Source organism: Hyaena hyaena, unplaced genomic scaffold (assembly GCF_003009895.1).
Source record: "Hyaena hyaena isolate Hyena2069 unplaced genomic scaffold, ASM300989v1 scaffold_1583, whole genome shotgun sequence".
NCBI lineage: Eukaryota > Metazoa > Chordata > Mammalia > Carnivora > Hyaenidae > Hyaena > Hyaena hyaena.
In genome coordinates this window covers 50809-72109 of record NW_024082218.1, presented here as the reverse complement: position 1 = coordinate 72109, position 21301 = coordinate 50809, and the positions used below count along the sequence as shown (strand labels likewise).

At 36.0% G+C, this 21301-nt stretch overlaps 1 protein-coding gene across 1 annotated transcript in view; it reads left to right on the top strand.

Moving 5' to 3' along the window:
• Positions 1 to 21301, top strand: part of LOC120226093 (muscular LMNA interacting protein) — a 251072-nt gene that overhangs the window by 192961 nt on the left and 36810 nt on the right. The window contains exon 10 of the mRNA XM_039224298.1: positions 9767 to 9895. Coding sequence (XP_039080229.1) covers positions 9767 to 9895 — 129 coding nt within the window. The remainder of the gene's footprint in view (positions 1 to 9766; positions 9896 to 21301) is intronic.

Below are 21301 nucleotides of genomic sequence, written 5' to 3'. Positions count from 1 at the left end.
GTATAGGTGAAAGAATGCTAGAATGGGAACCAGACGAACTGTCTTTTATTCCTACTTTGACATTAGCTACTGAGCTGACAGTGGATAAGTCACAAATCTGAAAATCTAGTCCTCAGTTTCCTCAATGAGCAATGAGAGCATTCTATTACCTACTTTCCAAACCCTTCTAGCACTGTGAGTCTATGATTACTAACAGAGTGATGTGAAGGAGTTGCCATGGAAACAAGCATTGAAATAACATAATAAAGTTGAATGGTTTCCCAGTTTAGATATGGAAATACTACAGCTATTTTAATATTTAAAATAATGATATACTTGTTTCTTGAGAGCAATGAGTGAGAATCTATATATATATATATATATATATATATATATACACACACACACACACATATGTCAGTTCTTGGCTTAAGAAACTATTTCAAAGAGGCAAATATATACAATAATTTCATAAAAAGAGACACATAAAAACAACTCATTGTTAATGTGATAAATAAACGGCTTCTTGACTAAGAAAATAATTCTGTGAATTCTAAGTTTGTGTTCTTTAGGGAGAAAAATACAAAGCATTGCTTTGACTGACTTTAATGATAATTTCTTTGCATTTGCTTTAGACTCTTTCTCTAAAGAGTTCAAGGAATTTCTTAACCAAGTTTTAAATTAAGTTTTAATCCCCAAATTCCCTTGAGATATAGGTTGGTTTGTGAAGGGATTATTATCAAGCAAGCTTATCACCCACAAAAAGGAACATCTGGATTGATATAATCATTCAATTTAATCACTTTGACTTCTATTTCATGATATTAACGCTGTACTTTGTTACTTGGGGATGGAATAAAATAAAAATAATTGTATGCAAGGAATGCTATATGATATTCACTTCTTTAGGAATTTGTGATATATTTGCTCTTAAGTAATATATGACTGAAATTATAACTTTTCATTTTTATGAGTGAATTTCCAGTATTTGCCATCTCAAACCTTCTTTAGGATTAACTTTTAAATAATTTTAGTAAGTGCGAATGCCTTTGAAAAACAAAACTTTACATACACACACGTATATGTGCACTTGTTTATAGAATCACACATATAGGTGCCATATAATAGGTAATTTGATGTTATACATCGCTTTTTGTAAAATATGTGTGTGTATATGTAGCACATAGAAACAAAATTATTGGGAACATATGATAGATGATAGTTAAATTATGTAAATAAATATTATGTTTTATATAAAATAAGCCACTAGTTAAAATTATTTTAGTCCTATTTTAGGGAGGAAATAAATTGGTTGAAGTGAAAATATATGGTAAGTCACTGTGGTAGTACAAGCTTAATACCAAAACTGTTTTGCTTTTGAAATTTGGTGTTTTCAGGATTTTTCATACTTTATTTCTTTTAATTTGGCTATTTGTTTCTTTTAACAAACCTATTTATTTGTTTACATTACAATTGTGCCAATTCAACATTTGAAAGAAAACAAGAAATATGACCGTGTCCCTTATTCTTAAGATATTTCCATTGTTTGCTCTGGAAGCCAAACTATTTAGTATTGGGCTCAGCAGAATGGAATAATTTGGGTGTCCATTTGAAAACAGTTCACTGACTGTGCCTCAGTTTCTCTTCTTCTGTTAAATAGCATCACAGGGAGCTTAGAGATGAGGACATTGGAAACACCCATCTATAAAATGGAAGGTTGGAATAACTACTCTGTCAACCCATAGGGAGATCACAAGGCTCATGTATCATGATATGTGAGGTTGCTAAGGTAGCCTTGTACCTATGAGAGGTGTTATTGTTGCACACAATGATCTCTGAAATATTATCTCACAGATAATATTTTTACAGATAAAGACACAGCGGCCGACAGAGTTTAAATGGGTTGTGCAACATCACAGTGATAGTGGCCATTTTTGTACTGACTTTCAAACAAATCATGAATTTTAGATAATTAAAAAGAATAAGGGAAGGTTGATGAAGGAGTTGGGAAATTTGGCGTCCACAGAAGTATAACCTTCATTGGGCACCTCCAGTGTGGGTCCTGTGCTAGCATTTTCCCATAGCCTACAAAGATGTGATCATTTATGAAAGAAGAGGAGACTGGGTCGGATCAATTTGGATGTGGATATTTCACACCTTTAAGTTGACTACTCCTAGCATAATAGCAGGAGCAAAAGGAAAGGAGAGATCTAGGATGTAGGATGCACCCTCACAGAACTTTCCTAATTCCTGAGTGGAGTCCTCACAATATTAACAGAGGCCAGTGGGACCTCTTCTCTGGATGAGAAAATAGCTTTGGTTCTCCAAGATGGGTAAGCACTGGTCTTCCTTGGTGGTAGGTAGGGTAGCCTAGTTTAGAAGACATTTGGCTTTAACTTTTGATATTTAATGACATTGCAAAATTTTCATTGTTGCCCAAGATGAATCCTGAATCTGGAGAGTACAAAACAGTAGATTTAAAAAATAAGCCACATGGCTATAAACCGTTAAAAGCAAAATGCTGCTTACTGGAACACTATAAAGTAGAGTGCTTAAGCTTTCAGATACTTTGTTCCCAGTTCTGAATGCCAGCTGATGTGTCCTGCTTTAGTGGTTCATGAGTCATTTTTCTGAGGGCCCTTGAGGTCACTGTTGTTCAGGAAATGCAGCCCCAAAAGTTTTGTGTACAGCTGATGTCTTCTTCAAGCTGAAAGGAGGTTTGTCCTTGACCAGTTTTCCTTGACACAACACACTTAAGTGCTACAGCATTTATCATCTACGCCTCCTAAGTTTTGAGTCATGCTATTGTCTTTTCTTCAACCATTGGAATAGTTCAGTCCAGCCAAATCTGTGTTGTACACATCCCATCAAATGTTTCTTGAGCTAGAGGATGTGGTTTATAATAATTGGAGTCCTCTGTATGTTATTTTTATTTAAAAAAATAATTTAAGTAGGTACTTTGCTGGATAGTATTGATCGTTTAGTGTCAATACTTCATATTATACATGCAAAAATAGGAAGAGGAAAGTTTTTCCCTTTCAAATTTATTTTATGTTTTTTTTTATCAAGTCTGTCACACATATTATCTCATTAGATTCTTGCAATCGGCAGGAATTATTATTCCATTATTCTGATGAAAAAACCTGAAGTCCATATATCTACAGTTATGTGTCAACAATCCCATAGCTAATGGTTGCTATAAAAATATGTCTTGGCACTTTTGCTCTGCACTATAGTGTTTTGAAATATGAGATATTTATTCAAGGGGGAAAAAGGCTTGAGTGTTTGTTTCAAGCATAAAATATTATTTATCTTAGAATAATGAAAGCTAATCAAAATTTATTAATTGAATGAGTGAGTCAGCTAAATAATTTAGAGAATATTGCTTTTGTCAACAGTCTTGACTGTTTTTGAATTTCTATGAGTTTGTTGCCACAGAAATTCTAAAATATATATATATGTATAAAACACTGGAGACTAAAGACAAGGCTGAAGCAAATGGGTAAAAGAAACACTGTGGTACTTTCACTAGCTCTTTCGATCCATCAAATTAGTAGCATTGATAGTCAAGCTCACAGAGTTTGTTGTATGCTGTATTTTATTAAGTTCTTGCTTTTTATTATACATTTTATTTCTTCCAAAAGATAAAAATACACCTATAAGAATGGAGACTCTGTTCTTTATTTCTTTTCTTCCCTCATTATACCACTGCAAGGCTTACTACTGTCATCAAAATCAATTAAAAACACTCCACTGGTTGAAGTTACTAATTTAAGAATGAGGTTGCTCTAAGAAGCCATGATTTTAAAATATTAATAATGGATTCTCCAGGTCAGTGCTGGCAGTTAATTTCCAACTTTGGTCTCCAGCCAGAGGCAGTACCAGCTTGTTGTCCTAGAATTATGATTTTAAGTTCCAAAGGACAGAAACAGTGTTTATTTTCACAGTGCCCCTGGAGTAGCAATGTTCCAGCATAAGTGTATGCTTGATGAGTTATAAAGACAAATTAACAGCAGGCTCAGACCAGTGTCCCACGGACCATCAAAACCTTTCACCAGGCCCCAGGATCTCTACATACTCTTGGAATTTTCTCCCTCAAGATTAGCAGGAGGTTTAAATGAGATCTCCTTAGCTCTATCCCACCTTCAAATTCTCCAAAAAAAAGACATCATTGTCTTTTTGTATTAAAACTTTTACTGGTATCACTATAAGCGAACAGAAGGAACCACAACAATTTTTTTTAATGGAGAAGTTGAAAATCTTCTAAAGTCCCTAAAGAAGTGATCTCTGGCTTTGACTTCTTATATCCATCAGAGATGGAAACTTCAGCCTCTACTCTCACCTCTAATGGTGGGACTCATTAACCCACTTCCTTTCTTCTGGTCTTCTGTTGGTGAAAGACCATATGGATCCTCTATCCTGAGGAGTTCTCTCTTCCTGGGTTATACTGAAATCAAAAAGTCAATCCAGGAAAAGTAATGGGAGACCCCAAGCTGACAGTCAACACCCCTTGAGGCCTGCATATTGGATAATAGCCAACATCCTAGGCTCTTTCTGGCAGTCAACTAATTTCTTCATTCTTCAAGTAATGATTAACTCCTTCTAGTTTCCAGGCACAGTTCTAGGTGTTGGAGATACAACAGTGAACAAAGAAATCATCTCTGGCCTCACAAAGCTTACATTCTAGTGGAGAAACCAATACAATAAACACATAAACAAATGTCAGATTGCAATAAGTTCTATGGGAAAAAAATTAGGGAGACAAGAGAAATTGGCATTCCAGGGAGAAAAGAGTTCTGGAAAAAGCGAAGAGCCCCAGTGCAATCTCCCCAGGGAGAGAGTGTCATAGTGTTTGGCTAGAGTGGGGAGAGTGGTGGGAGTGTGAGAGGGATAGCAGCATCAGATAAGATCGGGAAGAGAGAGACTAGTGGGGCATTGGAAAGATTAGGTCATAGAGCACTTGGTAGACATCACCTTATAGACATGGCAAGGATTTTGGCTTTCACTCTAAGTGAGAAGGTGAGGCATTAGAGAGCTCTGAGAGGAGTCAAGTGACATGACTTAACTCGGTGTGATTATTCAGTGGCTTACTCAACTGAGTTTTCAACCCTCTGAGAACAAAAGTATATGCGCTATAGTTCCTGAGATAAATTAAGTCGTAATTGGCAAAATGACTCCACAGAACGTCTGATAGATGTGTGCTTCAGAGATCCAAAACAATGGTTGTTTTGTCTTTGAGGCACTTCAAAAATGCCTTACATCCAGTGGTGATCAGTTCTCAGTAGGTTCATCATAAAGGATTGAAATTTGACATTTAGAGAAACTTCTCATTATTCTTTCTGTACCTTTTTTTGTTAACTATGGGCATCATTGCCTGTTTTTAGTTGCTTTTCCTGGCATCATAAGAATAACATTTGTGTGTATTAATCATGAGTCTAGCTGGATCTATGGATTCTATTGCAGAGAAAAATGAAAATAAAGGGCCACTTTGAGCTAGTTTAGTTGCTGACAATGATAGTCTTATAGTAGCTCACCTTAACAGACTTTTCCAACTAATTAATGTAATTTCCTTTGTTTTCGTTTGGACATAACTTAGCCAATTAGATTTGTCAGAATTAGAGAATAAAAGTCTACTTGAAGTCTAAAGATATCAGGTGGCTATATTCAAGGATACAATGTGGATTAGAAATCAATAAACAGTCTCCTCTAAAGGCTTTCTTTTAGTCTGGACGCAAAAGCTCAAGGTTAAACAGATGTCTTTGGGATAGCAGACCAAGGAGGATTTATCTTTAGGTGGGCTGAATAACATTTTAATGGAATGAGCTCTAGCTGAACTAGAATAGAATGAATCACCTTCGGATTTTGTTAAAATGCAGATTATGAATCAGTAGGTCTGGGGTAGGGTCTGAGATTTGGCACTTCTAACAGGTTCTCAAATGACGTAGATGCTGCTGGTTCACATGCCCCATTTTAAGTGGTACGGTGCTAGCACACATCTTATTTGGATAGATCCATTAGTTTACTTTGTGTTGCAATTCAGCCTTCAACAAATACAGATTACATAAGATTTGACATTGAAGAACCAGCAGAGAGTAAGTGCAGAGAGGAAATTAACTAATATTCCAGGAGAGCCTTACCTGTGCCAGCAACAGCAGTGGTTGCTTTACTTAGGTTATTTTATAGATGTTCTAAAGGGCACCTTGAGACACTTGAGTGATGGATTTGCATATGCAGAGACAAGACTTATGTAAAAACTATGTAGTATGATGATGGAGAGGACAGGAACATAAATAATAAATATGCCATTCCTCATTATTAAAGGACCTACTCATGGGTGATTATAATCCTTTAGTGGAAGGTCCAGACAGGTTGAATGGCTTTTTCAAGGTCATACAGTCTATAAACACTATTGCAAAAATTAAAGTCTATAAGCTGGATGCACTCCTCCCAGCAATATCATGCCATTTTCTGTGAGTGTATTTTTAACCAAGTCCAGAGAGAGACATCAGTACAAATTTTATGTCTTTGCCATGCAAACTACAGAATCCTGTAATGGAATGGAAATGGAATATGGTGTGTGTGTGTGTGTGTGTTTGTGTGTGTGTGTGTTTAGGTGTAGGGAGGATGTATGGATGTGTATATCGAATAGGAAAACATCACATCCTACAATATTTTAGGAATATTGGCAGGAACTTTTTTATATGCCATGTTTAAGGAAATAAAAACCGGATTTAGTAATACTATTGAAAAGAAAGGTAAAGTGACATCAAATCAAGTAACAGGGGCCAAAATCAAGAATGTGGCAATGGACAATAGAAATAAAACAGAAGCAATGAATTTAAAAGGAATCAAAAATATAAAAATATTAGAACTTTGTTATTGATCAGACAGAGGAAATTATAGAGGTAGGTATTTAAAAATATTTTAAGTTTCTGTCTCTGCTGTTTCTCAATCTGTTTCTGTCTTAAAGTAGGCAAAGGAGTAATTAAAATCATGGGTTTGATTATTTGATCTGACCTGGATTTAAATATTGACTTCTTCACATATTAACTGCATGACTTCGGCATGTAACTTATTTTCTCTAAGTCTCTCACAGGATTGTTTGTAGGGTATTGATGGGATAATCTATCTAAATACTAAATATAGAGCCTGGTCACATATAGGTAAGATATAGAATCTGAATATATGGGAGAATGATGGTGTCATTATCTGCAATGAGTCTTCAAGGATTTTGATGTTGATTTCAGAGCATGTGAAAAGGTATGAGCAAGGTGCAAAGGCTGCCATGAGCATGACTTGTCCATGTACTGTGTTTTATGGATAGTGCACAAGGTTCAGAATTGGGCCACCAGTGTTCAATTTCCAATGTGACCATACTGGCCAAATACTAATTGTTGGGTGTGGAGGATATGGTTAAAGCTTATAGAATGGGAAATGTGAACAATGTCAAAGGCAAACTATGTCTAGTTTTCTTATGCTTAGAGTTAACTTCCATGTCTATAAAATACTACTGAGTGACAATAAGTCAAGATGCTGGAGAAAAAACAGGATTGAGAAAAGAGGTCAATAAATATGGTGTCAGAATCAGGACAACTCTACCAAGTCCAAGTAGGCAAACTAGAATGAGGAAGACTCAGACTTCAGGTAGACCAAAGCTAGGAACACAGAGTCTAAGAAAAGAGCATGTGGAACATCCAATAGAGTAGAGGAAATAGGGAAAGAACTGTTGCCAAATTATTAGACAACCATCAAATTTAGGAAATTCATAGGAACTAAGGAGCATAAAGGCTGGCACACAAACATATATGAAACATGGGTAACTGATTCTGATGCTGAAGTTATTTGATATCTGGAAGAGTCTCTCCTTTGGTCTCATCCTGGAGGTTGATCCCAAGAGAGAAGATCTGAGTAAGTCTCCAGGCTAGGATAACCCAAATCATCTGCCTGCTAACAATACAGGGGTCAGGGTCTCTGGCATAGGAATTCTCTTAGCATTATCGAGTGAACTTGGTGAGGTTTCTCCTCTCTGCTTTCATCGTTTTGCATACTACCACCAAACTTAGCTCCTAAAGCTCCATGTCTGTTTTGGAATCTGGTGGGCTCTGAGCACTAGAGTTGTTGCATTGATTTCCTACCTCACAAAGGAGAAGAAGAGAGGGAGAAGGTGGAGTAGGAGAAGGAAGGGTAAATGAAACTGGGATTCAAGTGAAAAATGGAGACAGGAAATCTGGACAACTTAGGATCATGACCCAAATATCAGGCATCTCCCTCATTATAGGTGGTTGTAGAAATCAGTACCTGCCAAGGCTTTGTTCTTATGCTGTGTTTACTGCAGGGTTATTGCCCTCATACAGACTTCACTGTGCGACTTCATGCATAATTGGATGTTACTTGCTCATTTTTTCCCCTCTTGAGAGAAATCAGAGTTTCTTAAGTGGGAAATATTTCTTAGCCTGAGGAAGATAGAGACTTTTCTCATTCTGTACTTCCCTAGTTGACATAAATATGAAAGGCAACTGGGAAAATATCGATTGGAAAAGTATTGCAGAGTGGCATTTATTCAAGCCTCAAAATATATCAGGTAGTTTATAGAGCATAGAGATAGATGTAGTCCCTTAAGGTTTAAATTGTGAGCATCAGCACTGATTGAGGAGAGCTAATTTACTATTTTCAGAAAGGAAATGGAGTTGAGAAGAATGATTACAGCAAAATGCTTAACCAGAGAAAGTGTCACAACTTTTTATTGAATTGTTGTTTGGGATATTTTTGTAAATTTATCAATCATTTTGTGACATTTTACAGTGTAACAAGATTTTGGTGTTTGTGAAACATCATTCTGAAATTGCCCCAAAGTAGATTTCTCTGTCTCTCTCATCAAACTGATATTGGGTACAATTTTATGAATCTTGAATGACTAGTCTAGCTAAAACTCTTTTGGTTGCAAGTTACAGAAGTAAATTTGAGCTTTGAAAAGTAGAAAATCTTGTGTTAAAAGAGGAAAGTCTCAGGGAGCCTTGGGACAAGAAATTCAGCTGGGCCCCAGGAATGTTTTAGAATTCAGTTCTGGAAAGCCCCCTAGTGTCTCTTCTCTCTAGCCTACATCCACTTTGCTGTCTTTCTTGATCTATCTGATCTGCTTTTTATGGCAAATTAAGAATTTCCCATAGCTCCCAAGTTGACACATTATAATTTCAGCCTTTCCAAGAAATTGCAGAGTGGTCTGTATTCCTTTTCCACATTCTTGGAAGAGAAGTTCTGGTTCCACCTCCCCAGTCAGAAGACCATCCCTGATTTCATTATACATAAAATGAACATGGTTTCCAGGGGCCTAGCTCTGTGGATGTTGGGGCCTGGGGGTAGTTTCCAGAAAAATAAACTGTTAAAGGCTTGAGGGACTGTGCCAAATTCATCTCTCCTTACCAGAATGAGAATGCTGCCTGGCGCTAAGGACATTCTCCATAAACATTTGTCAGATGAAATATTCGTTGACTGAATGCACCGGTGAGGATATAGGAACACATTTGGCTAGATCAATGGGAAGGTTTTTGCATTTTGAACATCATGATAATAGATCTTTATGAGTTTATTGCTGCAATGGTTAACTTTAAAGTTATATTAGTTAAAATCATTTGATACCTAGGCTGCTTTATGTATTGGTAAAATCATTTTAAAATGGAAAAAATTGTAATTTTTTGTGAGAACATTTGAATGACTTAATACACATATTCCTTTATTTTAATGACATTTATTTCTTTATTTTTAAATATTTTATTTGACATTCACGAAGACTAAGCCTGGAGTCATTCGCCCAGTACCTGTAAAATCCAAAATATTACTGAAAAAAGAAGAGGAAGTCTATGAACCCAACCCTTTCAGTAAATACCTGGAAGATAATAGTGACTTCTTTTCTGAGCAGGTGAGCATACTTAAGACAAAATCTGTGATATTTTGATAAATAACTATATAAGTAATGGAGATGCTTCTTGAATATAGTATGTGCAAGAAAATGTTCATTTGATTGGAGTATCCTTAGTAATAAGAAAATATCTATTTTTTCCATAATAAAAAGAAATTCATATATTCCAAGGATGATATTTTGAAGTATTTCAAATTTAAAAAACTTTTTTTCTACCTACTGCTGGTATTGTTTTAGGAACTAAGACACCACTATCCATAAAGAAAGGCATCATGAAGTCACTGGTTGGGGGTCATATAGGTGTCACATTCTTATTTCTAAAATCCTGCATCTCCTTTGAAGAGATGCAATATTTTAGATTTGGTATATTAGTACAATTAGCAAAAGATCTATTGTACAGATGCATAGTAACACAGTAGAGATGATATGAACCCCTAGATTGAGCAATAATAGGGGATGGGAGCTTAATATATTTTAAGGCTTTGTTGGTCATTTGTTTTATATGTAAAAAAGCTATATTGTCTTCCTCTTATATATCTTATATGTTGGAGAAGGTATAATGGAAGATTTTTTTTTAATTTTTATTTTTTTATTTACTTTTTATTTTTTTACAAATAGTTTATTGTCAAATTAGTTTCCACATAACACTCAGTGCTCATCCCCACAAGTGTCCTCCTCCATGCCCATCCCCCCATCCCCCCCACATCCATCAGTCCTCAGTTTTTGTCAGCATTCAAGAGTCTCTCATGGTTTGCCTCTCTCCCTTTCCCCCACCATTTCCCCCCTTCTTCTCCCCCTTGTTCCTCCGTCAAGTTCCTCCTAATCCTCCTATACGTGCAAACATATGATATTTGTCCTTCTCTGCCTGACTTATTTCGCTCAGCATAACACCCTCAAGGTCCATCCACGTTGCTACACATGGCCAGATTTCATTGTTTCTCATTGCCATGTAGTATTCCATGGTATAGATAAACCACATCTTCTGGATCCATTCGTCCGTTGGTGGACACTTAGGCTCTTTCCATGTTTTAGCTATTGTGGAGAGTGCTGCTATGAACATTGGGGTCCATGTGCTCCTATGCATCAGCATTTCTGTATCCCTTGGGTAAATTCCTAGCAGTGCTATTGCTGGGTCATAGGGGATTTCTATTGTTAGTTTCCTGAGGAACCTCCACACTGTTTTCCAGAGGGGCTGTACCAGTTTACATTCCCACCAACAGTGTAGGAGGGTGCCCGTTTCTCCACATCCTCGCCAGCATTTTGTGTTCTTTGATTTGCTCATTTTAGCCACTCTGACTGGCGTGAGGTGGTATCTCAGTGTGGTTTTGATTTGTATTTCCCTGATGAGGAGGGGTGCTGAGCATCCCTCCATGTGTCTGTTGGCCATCTGGATGTCCTCTTTGGAGAAGTGTCTGTTCATGTCTTCTGCCCATTTCTTCACTGGGTTGTTTGTTTTTCGGGCGTGTAGTTTGGTGAGTTCCTTATAGATTCTGGATATTAACCCTTTATCTGATATGTCATTTGCAACTATCTTTTCCCATTCCGTTGGTTGCCTATTAGTTTTCTGGGTTGTTTATAATGGAAGATTTTGATGGTATTTTGTAAGCTATTTGGGAAACATGTGAAAGTACATATTTATGTAATATAAAAGTTCATAAATTATTTCAGAGAGAACTTTGCATCTTATTTCTCCTATTAAAATGTAACAAACAGGCATGGGTTGTATATTTTATATCTCAAATACCATTCTATGGATAAGCAGTGGAAGCAATCTAGAAACATTTCTGGATACAACCAAGGCATGTAAAATCACCACCCTTAGTAATCTATAATAAAATAACATTTATGAAGGAATATAAGGTGATATACTCCTTTTAAATTTTACTTTGGAAATGATAATTAGGAATATTCGTAAAATATTTGTGAATCATAAGGAATATCTTATCTTTCACATACGAGCTCTATAACATCTCTCTAGCCGTCAGTTTCTTCATGTATAACATGAGGCATTCAGATCAGGTACTTTTTAAAGATTTCTCAAATTAAAAAATCTGGGTTTCTTAAAATCTAATATTAACATTGATTGGGTCAGAAGTCTCTGAAAGAGCCTTATAAAAATTCACCATAAATTGTTATAGTTTTTACTTATAAAATGGAGGTGACATTTCATGTTTATTTATAAATACTTTGTAAAGGCTGATATGATTTGATAAGTTAAAAATTTTATAAGGCACTAATATCATTGAATATGATAATTAAAGGCAGTTATTTTCATTGTATAGAATACAATGTAGTCCTCAATTTAAATTAGAGTAATTTTATTGATAAATAGGATTGTTATGACTAATTCTACATGTAACAGAAATGAAAATTCTTCTTAGGAAAGCATATTTGCATCATTAACAAAAAACCTTATTAAATATCTATTTCTTGCATGATACAAATATGTTAGAGGCTGAATGTGACATTTGGGGAGTGTGGCATCATTATAAAAAGCATAAAAAGTAATGTAGTCAAATGACAAAAATGCCCACAGTTAAAATAAACTTCACATATTATCCATGTAACTTACATTCTTCAAAATACTATCTAATGCTATAAAATAATGATTTTGTTCTTTTTTATTAATATAATTTCAAAGTGATACATTTTACTTTAAACAAAATTCATTGTAGAATATCACGTTATATATTTACCATAATTTGCTATGCTCAGAAATGATAAATTCCATTTTCAGGTTTAAGAAATTGTCATTAAAAGAAGCTGCCATTTCTTTTCATTGCTTTTCCTAACTATACAGCAAGTTTAAACCTCTGTTTATGTACAACATAAACCTATGAATTTCCAGGTAATTTGTGGAAAATTTGAACTCTTTTGCAAATATGGAGGTGCCATAGACATAATTGCATTTAATATTTTTTCAGTCTATTCTTGTTCATATCCCAACTTGTATGTGGAACATAAAAAGGAATCTGCAGGCTGTCAGAATTGAAAGAAGTATGGCATACTACTTAAAAGTGAATTCCAAACATTCCCTGGTCTTACTCATTAACCTTGCATCAGAGGGAAAATATAATAGAAACTTGGTGTCACTGCACGCGGGGCAACTATATATACTTTCAACTGGTCTCTTTATATTGAGTTCTATCTACCATCACAGTGTGTCCAGAATCTACGATGGAAAAAGATATCAGAGGCACCTCACAAATGTAGATGCTTAGATCTACTTAAACTACAAATTGAGTAATAGCAGTTTATAATCTCAGCATTGCCATTTCATTAGAAGTTGAATAGAAGACAGTGTACTCAAGTTCACCAGTCACTATTGTGCTCTCCTTTACTATTGCCACAGAATAAATTGAATGGTTCCAAATTCAGTTGATCTCACCCACCCATGTAATGGAAAGTTCTTTAGCAGACAGTTGGGCCAAATTGAAGCAGCTCACATTCACTAATCTGCCTTGCACTGGGGACAGTTCCACATGACAGGAGATACTGGATGGGATTGTTAAGTCAATAAATTTCCTCTAACAGCTTCACAGCCATAAAATATGATTTCAAAACTCTCTGTTACAAAATGTCAGACACTAAAGATGATGAGACCAGACAGAAATGTATTTACTGTAGCTTAAGAAGGTACAAGCAGGCAGCCTTTTGAACTGATAACGAACTGAAAATTTGCCTGGAGACTGCCTCTGAGTACTAAAAGCAAAGTTTGAAACCAAATGCATAATCAAGTAATTGAGACTTAGTAATCAACAGCTTTTACATCAAAATGGCATAGGCCAGGAAGCATCATTCTGTATTAGATGGGTTTTGTAACAAAGACTCTTCAGAATGAAGCTTATGCTTTTTTGAAATTACCTTTAAATCCATTATTGTATCAATCTGTGGTCCTTTTGACTTATTGCAAAGTATCTCACACTCCACATTTGTATTTAAAATTAGGATGATGTACTTTCAAGTATACTCTATGGATGATCAAGGTCAGAGTTGGAAAGTAATTAACACAATTGATTGGACAAATGGGCATCCAGAAGACACTGAGGCTTAGAAAATCAATTTACTGATGAGAATGAAGATACTGAAGAGCCCAATGATTTCTAGTTTCTGACTATTTGTGAGTTGGCAAAATACATTGATTGTTTTCTGGTCACTTAGTGTATCTAATTAGATAAAGGTGATTTCTTCACTTAGATCCTCAATTTAATATTAAAAGCAATCGCTGACCTCACACAACATGTTATATAAAATATTCTCTTTCATTCTTTATAAATTAGTAACTGAATCCATAATATTAACTATGCCATTTTCTTCTTAAACCTTAGAGAATTGTATAAAAAACAGTTTTGAACAGAACTAAGGAGGAAATATTGTTAACTCATCTGATTTTCCTGGAAATTTTCTTTTTAATGAGAAGGAACACTTCCCAGATGTATGCCTCTTCAGTTTTATTTTCCTTCTAATTTGCTTCAATAAGCAAAAGAACACGTTTTGTGTGAAAATGACCATTTAGTGAATTTCCTCCACACCACTTCACAGAGAACATAAAAGAATAATTATAGGGAATTTTCTTTTTTGTAGTATTTTCAGTCTTTTCTTCGGATTTTTCTTAGACATCTGACTTCCCTACCAAACCCTCTGTTTGACATTCGGCTTTGATGATTATGTGGGTGACTGTCACATTTCTATCTAATTATTCATCAAGTTAGATTTCTCCTGTGACCTTCCCTTTCACTTCCATGTGTCACGCACATGTTAATATTACAGAGCAAGTACTCACCTTTGTCCTAGGTGACACTGACAATACCTCCTTTTATTCCAAATGACTTCTGGCTCTGCCATAAATTGCTACTTTTTCAATAATTGTTTCTCAATCAAGATGGTTCACTCTTTTTTGTCATAAAAGTATCTTTTATCATTGCTAACTGTTAATTAGGAATATTTTTGAGTATAAAATGTTCAACCTATTTAGGTCTAGAAATGATTAAGTATTTTGCTGAATTGTTTTAAGGGGAAGAAATTGAAATTCTTCTTGCTACATTTCTTTCGGAAGAGTTAAGGCCAGAGATGTGGTTTCTCCACATTTTCGCAACTTTATTCAAGTAATGAAATCTTTTTGACTTTTTCTTCTTTCCTTTTGTATTCCTCCCTCCCTTCCTTTCTTTTTTCCTTCCTTCCTTCCTTCCTTATTCTCTCCCTCCCTTCCCACCTTCATTCCTTCCTTCCTTTCTTCCATCTTTCCTTCCTTCCTGTATATGTAATAGGTAATAGATTATTATAAACAGGTAATATATTACATGTAATAGTTTATCATCAACATAATAAACTCTTTTCTTTTTATTTTTAATTGTCCTAGCTCTCTATAATTTGCCTTTTCTCTAGAATATAATCAAATAGGATCACCTGCTCAAATTTAAAATTTCATCTCTCCCTCTTGACCTTGTGTAATTATTGAGGTTGGGAGATTGGAACTTCAGGGTTGCAATTTTCTGTTGCAGTTGTCTACAACCTAAAGGAACTTATTTTCCTGTCCCTCTTCCTTTGCCTTAGATAGGGTTAAAGTCTAGAAGAGATTCTTACTTGCTTTAAAACAAGAAACACACAAAGAAGACCCATTGCCATTTGGAATTATTCTAATAATTCTAATAATTAGTGAAGCAACTGAATGCTAATAATTATTTAAACTCTGAGGCAATGGTTGCTTAACAAATATTGGTAGATATGCAGTATCTGGCCTCCCCTAATCTACCTGGAAACAATGACAATCTGAAAGTTTTGTGGAAATGTGGTCTTCCATGTTTTGTTAACTCATGATGTCCCTATCTATATTTATTTAAGAGTAATGGCATTGCTGTATTTAGAAACTCTCATGTAAATCATGTTCTAGTTTTAAGATAAGGTCTTGCTAAAATAAAATATTCTGAATTATTTTCCTCTGATGAATGTCAAAAGAGAGAAGGTAGCTGTGTAAAAATATTTTAAGTAATATCCAGAATAAACGTTAGTTAGAGACTAGTAAGTTTTATTTATTGGCAAGGAAAAAGATACATTCTTATGCTTTACTTTATAGAATTAAACTTCTCCTTGAGCTTTGAGTCAAGGTCAGCCTTTAGATAGAACTTTGGATGATAACAGTCATGGGCCTTTGGCATGGTTTTGTCTTCTGGCATATAAGATAAAAGTAGTGGTCCTCAACCAGGACACTGTCTACAATACTCCCCTTCCTCTCTCCTTACAAACTTTCACTTCTACAACTGTCTTCAAATAGTTTGTGGGGTAGTTATTCATAATGTTACAAACAAAATTAAAATTCCTGGCCCCAGGGGCACCTGGGTGGCTCAGTCCATTAAGCATCCGACTTAGGCTCAGGTCATGATCTCACTGTTCATGGGTTTGAGCCCTGCGTTGGGCTCTATGCTGACAGCTCAGAGCCTGGAGCCTGTTTCAGATTCTGTGTCTCCCTCTCTCTCTGACCCGCCCCTACTCACGCTCGCTCTCTCTCTCTCTCTCTCACAAATAAAATAAAAAAACATTAAAAAAAAATCCCTAGGCCCAAAATGGTATCACTTAGAGTTTCCAAACCCATGCTTAACATATAATTGATTTGTGATTTCAGCCTCTTTGGAAACTGTGGTCTTATCTTGCCAGTCAAGAATTTTTCAACCTGTGCCAGTAAGTGCCTCCTGGATCTTCTCCACCCACCAATGAAAGGAGAAGCCATCTATATGATGAGATATCTTTGCTTTTCCCTGGAAAGCCACCTCCCCAGGAACATTCTTTTTCTTTTGCTAACAATGTTCTTGCCCCACCCTTCTTCTTATAAAAGCCTTCCCTTTTGTAGAACTCCTTGGAGCTCCCCTCTACTTGTTAGATGGAGTGCTGCCCAGTTCAGGAATCGTTTAATAAAGCCAACCAAATCTTTAAAATTTTCTTGATTGAATTTAGTTATTTAACAATAAATATCCTTAGGAAATGCAATCAGAGTGAGAGGCTTGTGATTTTCTTTTCTCTCCTGAACAATTTTCTTTGACTTGTGACAAGTAGAGTCCAGGTAGAAAGCATAGAGGAAGACATAGTAAAAGTTGGGTATATTATCTGAATATAAATGCTAAGATTGATGTGTTTGAAACACATTATACTCTGTAAGCACTGGGGACATTGTTGCTTATTTTAAAGTGTGGGTGAGATTAGACAGACTTTGATGACAAATGTAAAGGTCACAGCAAGATATCTAAGTCTGAAAATAAGTTATGTGAAGAGAGTTGGAAACCTCTTTTCTGTGATCCAAGATGAAATAATTTAAGGTGGGTAATTTAGGCAGAGGAAACAACAAATCCAAATGAGAAGAGCAACCAAAAGAATGCATTGGAGAGAATGAATCAGAGATAAAAGTGGTAAAAAAAAAAACAAACCCCAAAAAACTGGTTTTTAAATTCCATTAAAGAGCCAAACACAGTCTGAGTGAGAAGTCTAGCATATGGAAAACTGAATTCAGGCTGGTGAAGTGGGTCATTTACAAAAAATATATAGGAAAAAGAAAATGGAATACATTATGCAAATACAAAAATGTAGTTTTCTTTATTTCAGTGTCTGCATGGAAAGGAAGATCTATAGTAAATTTATAAATTCAAAATTGATGTTTCCTTAGGGATGAAAGAGCTAGCAAGTTTTTAGACTTTTTTGAAATAATGTTCTAATCTACAAATATGGACACCCTAAAATAAATATAATCTCTTGTAGCTAGACCATCCAAATATCAATTTGTCTCAGGGACATTTAGATGTTTAATATGCTTTTTTGTTTTTTTACCTTTACTTTTTCTTGAAAATAGAAAATTGCATTTGGTATGAAAATAAACAACTTGGGAGAAGCTGGATTGTTGGTTACCTTTATCTCATAGTATTGAGAGGCTTAACATATTCTACCTGTTCAAATAAAACCAAGTGTATGTGATATTCATTGCGTTTGGTATGTTTGGAAAAATAGAGGTGCTTTTTTTTTCAATCTTTGGCTAATCCATTTTTGGGAAATATTGGGCTCACATGAATTACGTTTGATAGGAGAACTGGCCTTTTGCAGGATGTTGTAGGGTCAGGCTAGTTTCAGCTCTGAATTTAGAATCCCTTTCCAAGCAGGATCTGATGACCTTATTCATTTTGACATATATGTGAACCAAAAGAAAACTAGAGCAGCTTGGTTTTGCTGAAAGAGTTCTGAAATCTGGTTTGTTATTGTAGAAGTGTGATTAATCAGCTCTACCCTCTGCATCTGTGAATCAGGAGCTTCGTCCTTGAAGTGAGGGGATTGGGTGAGCCAAGTGGTTCTCAACTGGGGTGACATTGCCCTAAACATTATTGGTTGTCACAACCAGGGATGCATCTGGCATCTAATGGGTAGAGGCCAGAATGCTATTAAGCATTCTACAATGTACAGGACAGTCTCCCAGAACAAAGACTTTTCCTGCCCGAAATGTCAGTAGTCCTGAGTTGAGAAATCCTGGACCAGACCATTTCTTGGCTCCCTTCCAGCTTCAAGAATACTATGACTAATGAAGCTCAATACTACCCTTGATAAGGGCATTTCAGTTCAACCCACAGTGACTAGGTATCTTCTTTTTCTATCTTAACTCAGAACTCTTCCCTATTTGATTTGTACAAAGGAAGTAAGTAAGCCTCCATTTATGGGAATTCCCACATTCCAGGTAGCCTCTACTTGGAATGATAGCCCTGTTAGAAAAAGGGCATACATTCTCCTTGGCTCTAGATATTTCATCAAATTTATGGCTTCCCCATCTTCCCAGACATTTCTTCCTCATTCTTGTATTTCCTCACTGTTAAATTTCAATAAAGTCAAGTAAAAGGAGAAATTTTTGAACATCAACCAGTGTCTATGAAAAATGCATGCTGTTGGATGAAGTCATTCCTGGGCCTTATTACATGTCTGCAAAACAAGGGCATTGTACCAAGTACTTTCGACGGTGACCTCTTACCCTGAAATTCTGTGTCCATGTCTTTAAATACTCTTAGAATATAATAAAGAGCATTAAATATTATTTAAATATTATTACAATTTAATAAATATTATTATAAATATTTTTTTTAATTTTTTTTAATGTTTTATTTATTTCTAGGAGAGAGAGAGAGAGACAGCGTGAGCAGGGGAGGGTCAGAGAGAGAGGGAGTCACAGACTGAAACAGGCTCCAGGCTCTGAGCTGGGAGTCAGCACAGAGCCCGACGCGGGGCTCGAACCCACGAACCGTGCGATCATGACCTAAGTGAAAGTCGGACGCTTAACCGACTAAGCCACCCAGGCGCCCCAAATATTATTTAAATATTATTGGATGATGTTTCTCATCCTTGGGTGATTCAAAAAAGGAAAAGAAAAAAAGAGCAAATGTTACTTAGGTCATAAGTTAGGAGAGATGGAAAGTCTTGTAATCTATTGTTTAGTTCAATATCATAACGAATAGTTTCTATTCTCTGGCACGCAGTCCCTGCAGTGCTATGGTTTCCTGATGAAATGTGTTGCTGCTTCTCTCCACACTCATTCCTTTCTCTCTACTCCTAGAAGTCAATCCTTTAATGTTTGTGCCAGGCTCTTCAATAGATAGGAGTGACTCTGTTGTAAAGCTTAGAGTCTAGGGGATTCTACATATTCTGAACTTTGGTCTCAGTCTCTTCCTGCCACTCTTCACTTTCTCTGCAATCCTCCATACTTCCTTACTAGAAACTGTCCACTACACACTCAGGCTGCACCTGCCTTGGGCTGGTCCTCTGGTCCTCGGATCCATTAAGGGACTGACCTTGACCGCTAATAACTGGAGCCCTTGACTCTTCCGCGTCCTGCAAAGGAGAGAAACTTTATGATAGAATGCAAATTGAAAGAAGGCAGACTCTGTGTGACCCTAGAAACTGTGAACATCAATTTCATCCTTCTAATCCCATTTATAATGCTATGCATATTAATACCCATTCATGATTACATGAAATAGTCACTGCAAAAAGGCTCTGGACACTTTAAAGGGAATATCCACTTGAACTGTTTGTCATTATTATTTCCTTTAAAATCACTATAATTTGGAAGAAGGGCATTGACTCCTTGCTAAAGGGTCACCATATAGGTTCTCCTTCTCTCCACTGTTCAGAGAAATCACAGAAGTCCCTTTTCTATGTTACTTTTTGACTTCTTCAATATAAGTTATTCCTCTCCACCAAATATATGTAGGTGAGTAACTTAAGAATTAAACTGTGTATAGAAAAACATAAGACTCAGCATTTTAACACTCCAGTGCCCACTGCAACTGATTACAGAATATTTTCTTTCTTCTCCCTTGAGCACGTCGTCATCAAATATCTTCACACTGATCTATTTCATCTGCTCTGTGAAATTTGCTGTTAGACAGTCACAGACTCTAAGCCCTAAATAATCCAAAGCCTATCTTCAAAATTATATTTTAATCATTTAAAAACTTTTTTTTGGTAAAGGGGATTTGAAAAAACTAAGCATATGCTATCTCTTCATACTTTGCAAGTTTACATTTTTTGGTTGAAATAAGGATTTGAAATAGATAAGTGTGGCTTTAAGTACATCTGTTTTTAAAATGCATATGAATTCCTCAGAATTAGGACTGATAAACAAGAAGTTATGCCATATGTTCAGAATTAAGAGACCTAATTTGTCTTGGCTTGATCTTCGGGGAATGTAGATGATTACAGTCTCTTCTTGGTAATTTGGGGTTTCTGTAACAGTGTCTGTAAAATTTTGAGATGCCTTTGGCTGAAGGAGTCCCTGGTTATGAAATATGTTGTAACTGTTCTTGACTTCATGAACAGGGTGTTGTTTCAAACTGGAACTGTAGCAGAAATGCTATAATTCGGATGTGAAATTGTTATAAGCTCCAGGCAGGAAAGGAAAACTGAAAGTAAAGGCTGTATTTAAAAATAACTGTTGTTCTACCACAGAGGTAGAAGGGAGAGAGGATGGGGTTAAAGGCTCCAGTAATTTCACCCAGTGGTGCTCTGAGTTTCCAGAGGCACAAATAACTGCGTGGTATGAAGTGGGAACGGCAGGAGCAGAGAGAAAGTGGGTTTTTACACTTTACTTCCGAACCACAGGAAAAGGGGGTAACTTTAAAATGCCAGGATGGAACAAACGAGTCTCAGATGTGCAGGCTTTAATGAAAAGAGCCCATAGTGCCTTAAAAATGCCCTTTGGTGTTGCAGTGAAAACAGCTTTTGAAGTTAAATAGTTCGACTTGGTGGCTGAGTAGAAAGTAGGCTTTTTCTAGAGTGGCGAATCCAGCTGATACGGGTATAGCATTCATTTTGGGATGTCTCTGTCAATACTTAATTCTGTAGTATCTCCAGGTCTCTTAATAAACAGAGCTAAATAATGTATTCATG